We start from the raw sequence: 16111 nt of genomic DNA, 5'->3' as shown, positions 1-16111 counted from the left end.
CTGAGTACAGCTAATCTGCTCACCTCTGCGAGAGCAAACCCTGTACACGTGGCCAGTGCTTATCCAGTGCAGCGACTGTGCTCAGGGGTGCATCTCGGCAACAGAGGAAGGGGCTGGACATTCTGCTGAGTGAGCCCAGAGCATCAGGTGACAGGAGCAGGAGCTGGGAGGAGGAGACTGGCGGAGAGCGGGGGCAGGACAGGGGCTTCAGAATTTGAGCGTAATCATGGCAAAGCACAAAGAATAGAAGCTAAGTGAATGGCCCTGGCCAAATGCTTGAGACCCCTTGGGTGCATCCTTGGACATGCTGAGAACAGGAGCAGCATCCTCGGGCCTGTTCCCTGCCAATCACCAGAGGGCAGGACAGAGGTGTTTATTCTGTATAAAGGCCAAAGGTCCTGTTTTCCGAGGAAAGTGCAAACAGGTGCACTGGATCAAAACAGAGGGATGAACAGCAGGAGCAATGACACTCGGTCCTCACCGTGACTCAGCACACAGATCCCAGGCCCAGCCACCTCAACCCCCACCGGGTCTCTCTTCCGGGCCCCTCTGCTCTGGCTTGCCTCTAGTTTCTGCTGGCTCCACGCCCTGACTGCATTATGGTTGCTGTGCATTGTTTCTGTCCATTCTGGTGTCTGCTGCTCTTACAGTTGGTGGATGAGTCATATTATCACCAGTTCAGGGTCTAAGGAGGGAGACTCTGATCAGCCCTGGCGGTTCTCTGGGTGAGAAGTTACTCTACCAAGCCTGCCACACGGCTTCCTGAGTCAGTCAGCTGAGACCAGGAAGTCCTGTGGCTCACAGCACGACCTTCTAGCTTAGCCTTCGAGCTGTGAGTCTCCCAGCAGAGGGGCAGCTGAGGCAGGGCACTGTGGGGTGGCAGGCGTCTTGCATCCTGGTCTTTACATTCACATAGCGCCTTCCCAATCTCTGTAAGAAGACAGCATGGCTCACACGACAAGACCTTTGTCTACTAAAAACAAAGTATACCCCCAAATCCCTCTTCTAGGTGACACATATATATGTTCTTTCCTTTGAACAAAGTAGACTTCATTATTGCAAGGTTTCTAACATCGACATCGAAGACCAAGAGCCTGTGTAAGAGAAAGGAGTGCTCATGAACCCTCCAGAAGTAGCTCCTGGATGTATCCCCCCATCTGCACCCCCCACTCCCAGCCCCTTGCAGTTTGGCAGGGCCCCATGGTTGTTCTGGACGAAGAGAAAAAGACATGCGCTATTGAAACAGCCAGCACCTGACCCTCCGGCTCTGCCTCTACTCGCGGCAGTCACAAAGAGGCTCCTATGTTTCCTGCGAGTGGCTGCAGCTGGCAACGCCTTCGTCAGCTGGAGCCCCTGAGGGTTTGTGGGGAAGAGCCCACCAACCCAACGCCTGAAATAGAGCATGAGTGAGAAAGCAAGCACACGGCATTGTTTGTTTTGAGAGAGAGAGAGAGAGAGAGTGTTCCCATGCACTGGTTCCCTCCCCAATTGCCTGCAAGTGGTGGAGCTGGGCTGGGCAGCGAGGAACTCGATCCAGGCGTCCCAGGTAGATGGCAGGGGTCCAACCTGCTCCTTCCCAAGGTGCAAATTAGCAGGAAGCTGGAATCAGGAACAGAGCCGAGACCTGGACCCAGGGGCTCCGATGTGAGGCGTGGGCATTATTAAATGCTGGGCCAGATGCCAAGCCTCAAACGTCCTCATTTTAAGCCACAGGGATGCCGCAGGGCTGCTACTGAAGCACCGCTGGCCCCTCGCAAGGGGACCCCGCAGCAAAGCGCACCGCCATGCCCTGCCCACTCCCAGCGTGAGCGACACTCGTTTATCAGAATCCTTCTCAACGCAGAATTCTCGGCAGCCGTTGCCAACAGCTGAAGAGACCTCCCATCACTGCACTGTGAGCTGTGCTCGCCCCAGCACAGGGAAGATGGCAGAAGTCAAAGCCGAGGACCGACTGCCACAGCGTGTCTGGAGGGCACAAGTTGGCCACAGAGACAGGTACAACTTTGATATATTGGCGAAATCAAATAGTGCTGATGTTTAGTCCTGCGCCGTTCACAGAGACGCCCCGGGAGGGGTGTCGTTACAGGGGCCTTTAGGAGAGAAATGTGGCATTCAGTTCAGCGGCTCAGGAGAAGAGCCAGGCGGGTGCCACCTTTCCCCAGATGGCTGGGCAGTCTGACATGGCGCTTCTGGGGCCCTCTGCCCTGGCCCCACACCTGCTATAAAAACTGACCACTTTCCCAGTGCATTAGATGAGTGCTGCCCATACCCGCTGTTCGCTCTGGGCTCCGAGGGCTGCTGACTCCCAGCAGGCAACGTTTGCTTGAGCAAAAACCCCGATAAAAAGGTATTGGTTCTCCCCAAGTGGGTGCGTTTCTAATTCTGGAGCTGATGGATGCTTTTCTCACTCTCCCAGAACTCTGAATCAAGTTGACATTTCTAAAATTATGGTTTGAAAAGAATGAATCTATAAAGTGCCCATGCCAGCTGGGGAGAGAAGCCAGAAGGGAGGAAACAGAATCGTTTCTGGCTCCAGCCCTTAAACTTGTATCTTCCTTATGTGGTGGCTAGGGGAGAGGGAGAAGGGAAGGGAGACTCGCAGACCACCTAGACTGGCAGGAGAGCTTTCCAGGAGCTGGGGCAGTTGTGGCTCAGAGCGGTCTCCCCATGTGGGACTCGGCGAGGGAGAAGCCGTCCTCCGCGGGAAGAGGCCAGGGCACCTTTGTCCTCTTCCTGCCAGAGACCGCCCCTGGGCGGCTGGGGGCCCCCAGGTGGGTCTCAAGTAGGCCCCATGGACCAGCCAGCACACAGGCACTTGAGTGGGAATGAGGCAGCAGCTGCAGCTTCTTAAACAGGAGAGGTGGTCGAGGGGCTTTGTGTGAGCCCAGATCAAAACATGCCCAGCAAAAGGGATCAAGAGGCCAGCCAAGTGCACTCCAGATGGGACAGGGAACAGATTTTTTTTTTTAACAAAATGTAAAGAAAATTTGGGGAGAAAATACCTACCTCCATGTGCAGTTCTTTTCCTTGCAGCAAAGCCTGTCCGACTACCACATCCTCTCCCCTCCACCCACAGACAATTTTTAAGAGCAGCCTGTTAGTAGTTAAAGTAATGCATTCCAAACAGAAGACCCTCCCTCCCCAGCTGAGGGGCCTCTAGGCCTGGCCAGCCAGCCCCGCCCGCGCCATAGACTTTGGCTGCTGTGGGCTTCCCTCCCTGCTAACAAACGGGGCCCCTGGCTGGAACTGGAACTCCTTCCACCCAGGGCAGCCGCATGCCACAACCGTCCCTCCATTGCCTCAAGTTGATTCAAGGGTGCTGATTGCTGGGGAGGTGGAGGCTTGTGGGGCCTTGGTCTCTGAGGTTGCAGCAGTTCATGGTGGAGCCCAATGGCTGAGGCACAGACGTCACTTGGCCAAGTGGAGCCCCATCCTGGAGACTCGCGGGCTGCACATTGAAGTCCTGGGAGGGAGGCAAGGTCTGAGGGCTCCCAAGGGGTTGGCAGGGTTGTGGCTGCATCCTGGGGAGTGCACAGCCAATGCAGAGGCCCAGGCATGGGGGAGCGAGGGGTGCAGCAAGTGCTCCTGTGTGTGTGTTGGGGAAGAATTGCCAGGCAGGGCCCTGACGCACCTGGATGCCAGGTGAGGAATCTGCTAAGCTCCCAATGGGCGACACTCACTGATGGTTCATTCTGGACTGGGTTATGAGTGGAGCCACACAGGCTGCCTAACGGGCTGGGTCTCTCCCTCCACCAGGAGGACGATGCCTTCACTAGCCCAGCCTGTCTCTAGTCCACCAGGCTGCTGTGGAGAGGATGGAGGGCAGTGCTGTGGCCAGCCCTTTCCACAAGGGTGTCCTGGGTGTCTTTTTTGGAAGTAGCCCCAAGAAGCCCTTGCAGAGCTGGGGCTGGAAGGTACAGCAGCCCAGGTGAGACCTGCTGGCTGGCAGAACACGCAGAACCACTGCCTGGCTGCTCCGACTCTGCCCCTACTCAGGGCCACTAGCTCACTGGAAGGGACATGCATGGCTCCTGCAGATGGGAGTGGCCGTCACTTCACAGGGCTCTTCACTGTGTCCAGAGTTGGGGGGGGGGGTACCAACTCCAGGGTCTCTTAACACTAGTGGGGTCTCTAAGTTTGCCTATATGCCTGAGGGTAAAGCTGTTGTCACTACCCCTGCCTGATCTTACAAAATCCCGTTGTCAGCCCCTATGTCTCATCTGTGGGATGCACCCGATCAAGGCGCCACCTTCAAGGTTGCAGAGGGTGAGGGGCACCCTTATCCTCTGTCTCACTCAGGCCCCCACACCCACAAGACCTCCCTCAGCACAACAGACGCCAAGAACTTGACTTTGCATGTCCAATTTCTTTTTGTTTAATTAAAAAAAAAAAGTCACAAGGGGCTCCAGAAATACATGCTTCTGAATTCCAGCCACGATACAGACAAGAGGAGATGCCGGGATCCGCAAACATGGCTGCTTTCCATGGAAGGCCCAGCTCCCCGGCCAGCAGGAGAACACATGGCCCACCAGGCAAGCGCCGTGCAGACAGCTTCTTCGGTTGGCCGGAGCGAGCGTAGCCCAGAGCTCGCCGGAAATGGCTTGGCAGGAAGAAAGGATCTTCCTGCAGCCTACTCTGAAGGGGCCAGAGTCAGGACAGGAGGCGTCTATACTCGGTCAGCCCCCGGCTGCCTCTCAGACTGTCGGACACGTAATTGAAACCTAATGCAAAGTAGGTTTTGGATTTGAACTTGGATCTCATGGGAGTCCAGCGACGCAACAGCAGGCCACAACGGGCAGGACGGTGGTAGCCTGGAGACTGGGCCTGGACAATCCTGTATTTGTATACATTCACATAGAGAATCCACTAGAACCCTTTATACCAAATAAGAGTAAATAATTATAGCAATATAAACAGGGCCCTTGACCCCTTCGTTTTATTAAAATGGCACGTAAATATTAAAACAGCATACTGAATGCTGTGGACCTTTAGGCCTTGGCTGCTGCGGAGCCAGCAGTACGTGAGCTCCATCCCGAAGGCGCAGACTCAAGCATTGAGCAACTCGTGTTCTTTATCGGTCTTCCCAACAGCATCAGGATTGGACAACGGGTCAAGGTCAGCAAAGAGGCTGAACCAGGCAGTCAGGTCCGAGGCAGCCTTGGCAGGCTCTGGGGAGAGAAGAGGACACGTGAGAAGACCCACAATCTGGGTGCCCGGCTCTGCCAGGCTGGATGCAGGCAGGTGCAAGGCCATCTTGCAAAGGGAAGTTGTTCAAGGAGACAAATCCCGGTTACGCTCTGTCCCTAGGGATAGGTAAGGAATCCCACGTATCCTGCTTTGCCAATTGGCTGTATATTTTGAAACCGTGACCTGAAGCTCGGCAAAGAACACGCCCTGTGTTCACTCACCCTCACCTGCACCCCAGCCCAGGCTAAGGGCCACAGTCCACGGAGGTGCTCAAAATACGTGTGGCTTTACCACAACCAGGAAACAGCACCGTTATTTCAGAGTCAGACTGAATGGCTGAGGAAGCAGGGTGCTTTCCAGTGTCTGCTGGAGGAATTATTTTAGATCTGCAGGGCCAGGAGAAACACTGAGGACTCTGCTCACCCTGAAAAAGCTGCTGGCTCCCCAGGGGGGGCTGCTGCCCAAGCCTGGCTTCTCTTCTTCAGACTTTGCTGCCCACTTTACCCACTCTTGTGAAAGGAAGGGTACCCTCCCTATCTAATGATTAATTCTACCCCCTGCTCGTCAGGGCCACCAGCTCAATGAAAGGGCTCTAGCGGGTGTGAGTGGCCCTCACTTAGCATGTGACATGGGAGGAGAGGAGAGGCACCAGCTCCAGAGTGCCTAACACTGGTGACAACGCCTTCCTCCCCCAGTGGGTTCAAAATGCCCTCACACCTCAGCGTCACTGGAGCGCATCCTTGCACTGCTCTTTCACCAAAACCCCTGTTCTAACCTCCTGAAGGCCACCATCAGAGAGCCAGACCGTTTTCCAGATGAACATTTTCAAACGGGTGCTTCATGCAGGTGATTGCTGTACAAACTGTGCACTCTTTGTTACATAAATCATTCCACACGAAGATCCAAGTCATCAGCCAGGATGGCCGCTGCTTTTTCTTCTCCAGCAGGTGGGAGTGTCAGAAGCAAGAAGGAAATGTATCTCTAATGGGTTATCCTTCCAGCTGGGAGCAGCTAGGAATGTGCTTGCCATGTGGCCGAAAAGAGTTTCAGAAAACTTTTGGGAGGACCGGTTGCTAGAAGTGGTTGGAGTGGCAGGACAGAAGTGATGAGGTGGTGGCCAAATAAACGGGGCCTTTGACGCTTTCACTAAAACGGCTGTGCGGTGCTAAGGTTGCCACACCGATCACCTCTTACTTCTGATCCCTCTCCCTTTCTCCCTTGTTTTGAAGTCTCTTACAGATACATTACTTTATAATGTGACAATCAATGTTCCTGCTATAAAATGCTAGCCAGACTAGTTGGTAATAGGGAAGTTATTACATAACATTAATTGAATTTCATGTAAAATCAGCTCTCAAAACACCTGGCTTATTTTCATATGGTAAATGCAGAACTGTGAGAGCTCAGTATAGTTTGGTCAAGGGCTGCGCAGAGCAGTGTGGTTTAAAAAAAGGGAGTAACTTGTCTAGGCCTGTGGGAGGTCACACAAGGATGCTGATTCAGATGGATGAACCTATCTCTACTCTTGACAGATAATATCAAGACGTCTTCAAGACAGCCCCAGTGAAAATACGCAACATGCTTCCTTCCCCTTCCCCCAGCCTCCACCAAGGTCTTGAGGATCCCCAAAAAGTGAGCATGGGCCCTGCTGAGTGGAACCCGGTGACTGTACTTCGGGGAAACCTTGTCATGCCCCAGGCCACCACTGTTTGAGGCAAAACCAGGGGCAATTTATTTTCACAACACTTACAAGAACATCACAGGAACACTTTCTGATAGTAATGGAATAGACACTTCCTTTAACTTCCTGTGGTCAACAGACAAAGTGGCTGATGCCCTAAGCAAGGAACACAGAGCGCTGCAAATACAGGTGAGCTCTTCATTCAAGCAGCTCTTCTCTTTGGGGGCCTGTCCCATAGAGGACAAATCATGACCTTGAAAGTACCCTTCTCACAGCCAGCAATCTGACCCTTTCAAATCCAGCGTCTTTGGTGGCAGGGATGACATTGTTGGCTAAAGCTAACAAACCTTGGTGATCTTCCCTACTCCAGTATTTCTACCCCATCTCAGCAAGCACCCAATCACAGGGAGACAGATGTTTGATTCATCCTCATTAAATACAGTTTGATAAAGGGAGACATAAATCAGTGCATTAAGCCAGGAAGAAAGTCAGAATGTGATTTCCAGGATCATGCAAAACTCTTCATGCCATTCCCTACTTTGAGCCTTTAAAAGTACAAATGGAAGTTGTCAAGGAGATTGAGAAAGCAGCACCAAGCGCTTGGAAAGGAAGGCGAGTATCATTTTGTGTTACCTTTCACTGCACGGCTGTTGTCATTTGGGCAGCTTGTCTTTGGTGCTGGCCTTGGAGGAGGAGGACTGACATTGCTCTCTGACCAGCCTAATATTCAAAACCACAGGACGTTAGATCTTCAGAAGGGCGGCGCCCTGACCCACTGCTCGTCAGGCGCATACGCAGCTCTGCCCCACGGTAGCTCTGGGAGAACGGGAGGAGGAAACTACAACAAGAGCTTTCTTGGTTCCTCACACTGGAAGACACCAGGGGTCAATGCCTAGGTACGATCATGCCCAATTCAAATGACTGTCCAGTCCAAAGCTATGAGAGCAAAAGCCCTCTTTGCCTCTATGCCCTGCCTTGAGATGGCAATGAACTTGCATTAACCCAAGATTCTGTAGTGGCCCTCATGCCCTGTCTGTCTGCCCTGCCTGTCCCCAGATGATTACGAGGCACTCGGCACTCCTGCACTGAGAGGGGCAAGGCTAGCTCCCCACAGCGCCGTCTGTCTGTCTTGGATGTTCCAGCATGGCTTCTATGGTTTAGAACTCTACCATTTGCTTTTTATATCTTTGCTTTATCATCTCTATACATCCTGTCTCCTCAATGAGACAAGGACTATTTAACACAGTACAGGTAGATATTCATTAACTAAAGTGTTGACTCTGTGTGTTAAATGTAGACCAGCAGCCAGTGCATCACTGTTGCAACCATTATGCTTAGAGATGCCTTAAGAGAGGTCATGTTTGGAGGCAAAGCTCAGATGGGGCAGTGAAGTTAATTTCCAGGGCAAGAATGCCATCCATATGCCACAAAAATTACAGGACTTCATTGGTTCACTCTGCCATGCTACAGTTGATACTTGCCACAGGACTGAATTACAGAATCCCACTGTATTTAATAGAGTCGCAAGCCCCTTTTAGCCAGAGACCATGTACTATTATTCATCCCTCTATGCTGTGGAGCACTACCTAGCACACAATGGGTGTTTGAATATAAGACTACTGAATTAAGATGAAATACTAAAGTATTCTTTTAAACTTTGAGAAATTCAACCAAGAAGCATTATTTTAGGAGATGGCAAGGCAGTGCCTGGCACACAGCAGATACTGTAACACTGAATTATTTCACCTTCAGCAAGTACACACCAACTTTTTATGAAAACAAACCAATGAGTGATGAAACAGGGGCCTAATCACTTATTTATTGGGTCTGAAACAATGGGAAAAAGCAAAGGGTTAGAAAAGGCATTGTTATTCATTGGAAAAGTGCTAGAATTGGTAGTTACATGAGTCACAGGCAAGCAAAGAGAACTGGACTTAGCGTTTCCTGGGGTGATGTGCAAGTCCCAACCCTGGGCTGTGGGAAAAGCTGGATAGCTAATTGACAAGAAATTTTTGAACTGTTTTTCTTTAAATGGATTAATTTTATGGCATTTAAGTCACAACTTAAAAATGACAGGGGTTCAGGGGAAAAAATGTAATCTCCCAGGTTCCTAGAAAACTGTCCTGTGACCATTTTCCTTCTGGACTCAAATCACATAAAACAGTGGTAAATGTGGAAAATTAAAGTGTAGTTCCAGCGAGTGCCAATAATTCCAGCCATGGAAAAGGTGGGGAGGGGCTGAATCTTCACATCCAACTGGGTGTCTGCCTTTCCCAGAAAACCTGACAGCGGCAAGGGTTCTCTGGACTCGGCTGCACTCCACGGAGCCCAAGCAATGTCCCCACCAAGCCCTACAGCCTGGATCAGTGACTTAGAGCCTGGTTCTCAAAGCATGGGGTGCTCACCAGCAGCACAGGCATCATCTATGTGGCTGGTTAGGAATCAAGTTCCCAGGAGGCTGCTCATCGACAGAATCAGAATCCCGGAGGGGGTGGGAGGGAGCCTGATAGGCAGGGCAAGTTCGGGAAATGTGGCCTTTACGTGGCCTCTGTGGCTACCCAGGTCACCAGGAGCATCACAGGAGGCCTGTGCTGCCAGAGACAGGACAAGGAGAGAAGCCCTCCTAGCAAGCAGGGGAGCCACACCAGGGCACCCCTCCTGCACCCCTCTTCCCAGGCAGCTGAATCCAAGTCCTGCCGCTGGAAGCCCTCAGGTTGTGTGGTGGTCTCTGAGTTCACGAGGCCCACACTGCCAGAGAGAACCTCAACCAATGCCCAGCAAAGCCTGGAGGAGAGCCTAGAAGTTGACCCCTCCCTGGCCTCTGCAGGCTGTTTAATACAGCAGGAACCCAGCAAGACGACTCTTCCCATTTCAGAAATAAGCACAACATCCATTTTCAAAAAATGACCACAGAACATTGGGAAAGACAGCAGAGTCAAAGCACCGTATTTTTCAGAGGACCAAGAGGAATGCATTCCTGAAAGGAGGCAGCGCTGTCAAAATGGAGCCCACCTCTCTTCACATAATGCCCGTGTCCTCAGAAAGACTTAAATGCCTGCACAGCAGGTCATGCTTATAAAGCACTAGAAACACAAACCATGTTTCCAAGCATACCATTTGAAGATAATCATGGCAGCTCCCAGTAGAGAGGAAACAAGTGTCTTGCAATTGGATCCCTTTGTAACTGAGTTTTTGAAAACTGCCCACCTTAAACACTCATGGGCCACACAAGCTATAATCTAGAATCCAAGCATTAGGGGGCTTCCCCCCGCCCCAGCAGAGGGCGCGAAGGAGATCGGGCTGAAGACATCCTCTCCTGGGAGCTGGGATTGTGAGGACAGTGTCCTTCCAAACTTCCATGAACACAGCGCTCACAACTCCACGTCCCCGAGCTGTGAAGCAGAGGCAACAGTAGGTTTGCTGAACACATTCTCTCTGCAGAACGGCCATTAAGCACCAGTCCGGCAGTTTGGCTATTTGTGCATGAAGGGGTCAAACAGTGTGGCTGTGCACCAGTTCTTCCCAAACACAGCCAGTACTAAGCCCAGCTGCAGTCCCACCTGCACTCACACCGCTTTGGAAATTATCTAGGGGAAGGGTGCAGTGAAGGTAATTATGGATGGAATGCCAAGACAGCTCTTAAATGCCTCGGCTTCTATCCGGAAAAAGTGCTATTTAAAGAGATCTCCGGGTTGCTAATATTCCCGTAATTTCCATCAACTGTTCTCTAGGTGGTGTTAGTGGGTGGAGGCGTTTTTTCACATGAGGGTGTGGCCAGAAAGATGTTTCCCTGTCTCAGGCTAACCTCATCAGGAGAAGGGTGGTGACGGCTGGGGGCAGAAGGGCACCCAAACCTCTGTGAACAAAAGGACTATGCAAGCTCTCAGCTCCTTTGATATGGCAAATGTGCTACCCATTTGCAGGAAACACATATAAAATTTTATTAGAGCAACCCTGCCCCCTTGACTTACATCAGGGAAAATATAAATGAGCCAGAAGTAACACGGGCCAGCCAGAGTAGCCAGGGAAGCCAAATGGCACTGCCCAGAACAGTGCTTTACCATTAATGTAGCTGAGTAGGTGGGACGGTGTGAGCCGCAGCCTGGGGCGCTCTGGGTGGGGCTGCAGTGATGGGGAAAGTGGGAGCCCCACAGCCACTGTGGCCAAGCACCAGCCTGCCACCCCCAGCCGCGGTTTCCATGCTTGCAAGAAGCGGATAGAAACTCCTGCCTCATTGGGTTGTTGAGTGGAAAAATGGGATCTTGTAGGCGAATTCAGGTGGTGGACAGGCTAGATGGCAAGCCCTCAAGAAGTCTGAGCTGCGTCTGGGGTTTTTGTAGAGATCAGCAGATGCCAGGAGAAACCCGAGCGCACCATCCTCAGGGGTTCGTATATGAGTATTGTTTTCTTTCAGTCTGCTGCTATTTGCCAGTAATTCTCTCCTCCCTTCCTGCCTCGCATCCTTCCTTCCTTCCTTCCTTCCTTCCTTCCATCCATCCATCCATCCATCCATCCATACTTTCTGATCATCCCCTGGTGAGCAAAACAAACATAGTCGTGTCCCCACGACAACCTAGAGCAAGAGACAGAAAAATAAATGTTGTACAATAAAGTGAGGCAGGAGGGATGATTAACCATGGAGTGTACTGGGTCGGGGGAGAAGCAGCAGGGAACAGTGACTGCTAGGGAGGGGGAGGAGTCGGGGAAGACTCCCTGGATGAAAAGACAGGAAGCTGAGACCCTGAGGGATGAGAAGTCATCCAGGTCGAGAGAATCGTGGGTGTGTGAGTGGGTGGTGTGCTCTAAGGAGGGTTGAGAGCATGTGACAGGCTGTGGGAAGGGGAGTGCTGGGTGCAATGCAGGTTGACCTGGCTGGAGCCTGGCATACTGACAGTCACGTGGTTCTCCAGCAGTACAGTGTCATTAGGTCCTGCCAAGTTCAGCTGAGGGCAGTGTGGGCAGCCAGGACCCCAGGGGCAGGTCCTAAAGCCAAGCTGGAGAGTTTCTTTTTCATTTTTTTTTATTTAAACAATTTATTTATTTGAATGAGTAAAATACAGAGAGACATCCTTCATCTGCTGGTTTACTCCCCAAATGCCTGCAACAGCCAGGGCTGGGGCTGGCCCAGAGCCAAGAGTCAGGAACTCCATCTGGGTTTCCCATGTTGGTGGACAGGGACCCAAGTACTTGGGCCACCATCTGCTGCCTTCCCAGGCACATTAGCAGGAAGATGGATTGGAAGGGCAATAGCCAGGACTCAAGTCGGCGCTCGGTTATGGAATTCGAGCATCCTAAGCAGGGCATAGCCTGCTGAGCCACAGAGCTGCTCCCTGACTCAAACTACAATGCATGGAAAGTCACATGACCTTTTAGGGTTCCCCAGTTCCCTCCTTTGTAAGTGTGAGTGCAGCTGATGGCCATCAAGGTTCTTTCCAGGGACTCAAGCAGACACTTAAATCCTACAGACCTTCAAGTCCTGCTTGGATGCTCCAGTGCGGGCTTAGAAAGTTCTGCAGTTTTGACAGGTCCAGCAATTCCACTGGCTCCTGCAGAGGGTGCCTGTCCTGGGTTCAAACTGCAGATACACTCCATGTGTTTTCCTTGGCATCATCCCATTTGAGTTCTAGGAATGTCAGTTACCTGGAGCCAGGGTCTATGTGGTGAGGACCCGGAACAAGGCTGCAAACTCTAGTCTGCAGAATCCTGAATTAAAAGCTGCCTGGGGACCCCTATTCTGAGCAGCTGGTAAGCTTCTCAGTATCAACATCTATTTGTAAGTTGCATCTTGGATCATGGCGGAAAATCGAAAAGAATATGGAACACAGGGCCTCTTAGCCCTGTCAAATCCCCAGCCCGCCAGTCCTCTTTGCCTGGCTCTCCTCCCACTCACGTTAAGAGGCCCTGGGAAGGCACAATTTTCTCATCACCATGTGACACAGGAAACCCCAGCCCCTACAATCTTGATAACTTCAGAAACTCTTAGAAGAAATCTCAGCTAAAATTAACTCCTTCAGATTTTCAGAGGAGCTTGATCTGACATGTATTCCTTTATTTCAGACTCCTAGGGCTTGAAGTAGGAGGGAAGGAAAGTTTAACTGTTCCCTGGCTAAATCCCCTTGCCTTGCCGTTCGGAAAGCAGACTGGGAGGGAGGTGGATGGGCAGCCAGGGGCCTTCGACCTAAGTCCTCTGATCCCTCGACCCTGCAGACAGCCCCCAGGCCCTCATAACCACCAGACTCCAGTGACCCTGGCAGGCAGGAAAGCCCCAGTGCCACAGGGTGAATGTGCAGGTGGCTGCTCCCACAAGCCACAAGGACTTCCTGGGACCACCTCAATTTCAAATCTTCTGTTCTAGGACGTGGTTCCCCTGCAGTACGCACAGGGACCCCATCTCACCACACCTACTCATCTCCTCTGTGACTCCTGGGTGCCCCGTGCCTGTGTGTGACCAGGAGGCTCAGAGCCGAGCTGATGATTCCAAGTCCTGCTGCCAGGGCAGCATCCACGGGGAGGCCAAGAGGCATCTACTGGGGAAGTGCTTTTGCTATTGAGACACTGTCCTGAGAGACCACAGGATGTGGCGGGGAAGAGAACGTGTTCCAGGATCAGACTGCCCGGGTTCAAGATCCGGCCTGCCTTTGCCAGGTGAGTGATCTCGGACCAATTGCTATGCTGCTGTGTTCCTCGGTTTCCCAGGCTGTGAAATGGAGATGATGATAGCATCGGTGTGGGAAAGGTATGATGAGGACCCCATGAGCTGCGGCACCCCAAAGCTCCCGCAGCAGTGCTTGGTAAATGAAGACCCTGCGTCTCTGTAGTGGGGCTAAGCCAGGGACAGAAGATGGATAAGCAGCCGAGCCAGTAACTCATTTTACAGATGAGAAGACTGAGGCCCAGGGAGATGGAGGGGCCTGACCACCACTGCAGAGTGAGCAGTGGCAGGGGGTTGCAGGCTAAAACGTGGGCTCAGACCTCTGCATCACTGCAAGCCAGTGATCCAGTGAGTCCTCCTACTCTGTGTAGTGTGACTACTTGATTATCTCAGTGGTTTACTGGATGTAGTTTTTGGTTTTTTTTTTTTTTTTACAGGCAGAGGTCTTCCTTTTTCCGTTGGTTCACCCCCAAGTGGCCGCTACAGCCAGCGTGCTGCACCAATCCTAAGCCAGGAGCCAGGTGCTTCCTCCTGGTCTCCCATGTGGGTGCAGGGCCCAAGCACTTGGGCCATCCTCCACTGCACTCCCGGGCCACAGCAGAGAGCTGGCCTGGAAGAGGAACAACCGGGACAGAATCCGGCACCCCAACAGGGACTAGAACCCGGGGTGCAGGCACCGCAGGCAGAGGATTAGCCTAGTGAGCCACAGCACCAGCCTATTGGATATAGTTTTTAAGATGATCTGGTTATCCAGGAAGCAGGTTCAGCATTAGGTGGCCAGAGCTTAACACTTTATTAAAACTATTACAGGTATGTGATTAGTCACATATATAGATGACTTTTCTATGACACAGATGGAAATATTCACCCCTTCATCTTTTGGGGTTGGCTGAGCCCCGCTAGAATTGTTAGCAGTGACAATTTGATGAGATGAGCAGCCATCGAAGCAGGCAGCCCATCATCCTTTACTTATGCCACGTATGTCTGGAGAGCTCCCTGAATGGGGAGGGCAGCACAGGGACAGAACTGGGGCTGCACCTGCTAGGAATCGTGGGCACGGCAGGAGCTGAATGGGCTTAGATTTTATTTTCTTTGCCCTGACACTGGGATTCCGATAGGTAGTCAATTGGTTGCTGTTGATCTACAAAGGAAACACTATAATTCAATAATTACAAAATAACTCCTTTAGCATTGATCTTGCTGGAACCCTAGCAGATAAATGGAAACTTTTAGCAGCCAAAATTATCCTCATACTTTGTAGATCAGACCATGCAGCATGGTGATAGCTCCTAATTTCTCTTGGGCTGAAAAATGGCCAACAGTTAAGAGGCGCTCCAAGGCCTCTGACGCCTACCCCCACCCCAGCTCTCCTGCAGACCCGCGACCCTGTCAGTCATGCCCTCACCTTAGGGCTGGCACAGCCCACTCTGCCTAGGTGTCCACATGGCTGATTTTTGCCTGCTGCCAGTCTTGGCTCAGGTCTCATCTTCCCAGTAGAAACCCAGTCCCACTTGGGAGCCCAGCCTGCCATTCCCAGCACTGCCTGTCCCCAGCTCGTTTCTGTCAGGTGTGTAGCTCACTGTCTCCTCCCCATCAGAACGTGAGTTGCAGGAAGGCACAGAGCTTCGTCCGTTTTGTTCCCAGACGAATCACCAATGTCTGGCACACTGAGGAAGCCAGTAAATACTGGTCAGATGAATGAGAAACTTGATCAGGTGCTAGCAGGATGGCAACCTCAAAAGAGACCCTGCTTGCTTGAGAACTCCAGGGGCTCCCTCTGGCCCGCCCCCTCCCTCCACACTGCCCCTCGCAGGCCGGGCACCTCCCTCCTTAGGCTTACATGAGCTCTGGGGCCATTCCCAGGGTGTGGCACTCTGCTCAGGAAGAGGGTGCCCGGCTCTCAGTTCTCAGGTGCACATGGGGACTCTTGCGGCGACCGATACTCAGCCACCAGTGAGCCCCACTGGCCGCAGGGGCCCTGTGTCTCCCACGCTGGCGGCCGGAGTGGGGTTCATTCTGCAACACAGCTGGTGAGTCTCCAGCAGCCCCAGGATCCTGGGTGAGGATCCAGCACCCCCATCCCCCCCGCCTTCCGACTCTCCTGGGGCTTGTTAGCACCTCCAGCACAGGTGGGTGTGGGTGAAACTCGGTTGGCAGCCTGGATCCCCTGGAGCACTGGTGAGGGGGTGAAACCCAGGGTGAAAGGCAGGGTGGGGGGCATGCCTCAGTTGCACTGATCCCTGCTCTCCCCACCCCAGGGCTGCAAATAAACGAGACCGACTCCCACAGAGGATAAAAGGAACCGGGTATTTCACCAAAAGCGGGAAGATTTTTTCCTGTCTTGCCCACCAACTCCCATGTCCATGATCTCACCCCCCAAAGACCAGAGGCTCTAATAGCCCATAATTACTTAACCCTTCCTGCTCTGCCGTTTGTTCTCGGAGGCCAGTGCCAGATAAACACGCTGTTTATTACAGAGATAGCCTGAATTCAGAGAAAAACCAAAGCACTGTGAGAGTTTCTTAAGAGTGATTCCTGTCTGATAATTAGTCACATGAAAGGAGAAAGCTTTGAAACAGTAGAAAAGGGTT

At 52.2% G+C, this 16111-nt stretch overlaps 1 protein-coding gene across 3 annotated transcripts in view; it reads right to left on the bottom strand.

Moving 5' to 3' along the window:
• Nucleotides 1-4899: 4899 nt before the first annotated feature.
• The window catches only part of ICA1 (islet cell autoantigen 1), a 147614-nt gene continuing 136402 nt past the window's right edge, over nt 4900-16111 (bottom strand). For 2 of the 3 annotated variants that reach the window (XM_062179033.1, XM_062179034.1), the window contains 2 exons: nt 7502-7588; nt 4900-5168 (listed from right to left, as the gene is read on the bottom strand). In XM_062179033.1, coding sequence (XP_062035017.1) covers nt 5047-5168; nt 7502-7588 — 209 coding nt within the window. In that variant the 3' untranslated portion in view covers nt 4900-5046. The remainder of the gene's footprint in view (nt 5169-7501; nt 7589-16111) is intronic. The other variant, XM_062179035.1, reaches the window with a different exon arrangement.

Source organism: Lepus europaeus, chromosome 20 (genome assembly GCF_033115175.1).
Source record: "Lepus europaeus isolate LE1 chromosome 20, mLepTim1.pri, whole genome shotgun sequence".
In the NCBI taxonomy this organism is placed as follows: domain Eukaryota; kingdom Metazoa; phylum Chordata; class Mammalia; order Lagomorpha; family Leporidae; genus Lepus; species Lepus europaeus.
This window is presented reverse-complemented; position numbering and strand designations above follow the sequence as displayed.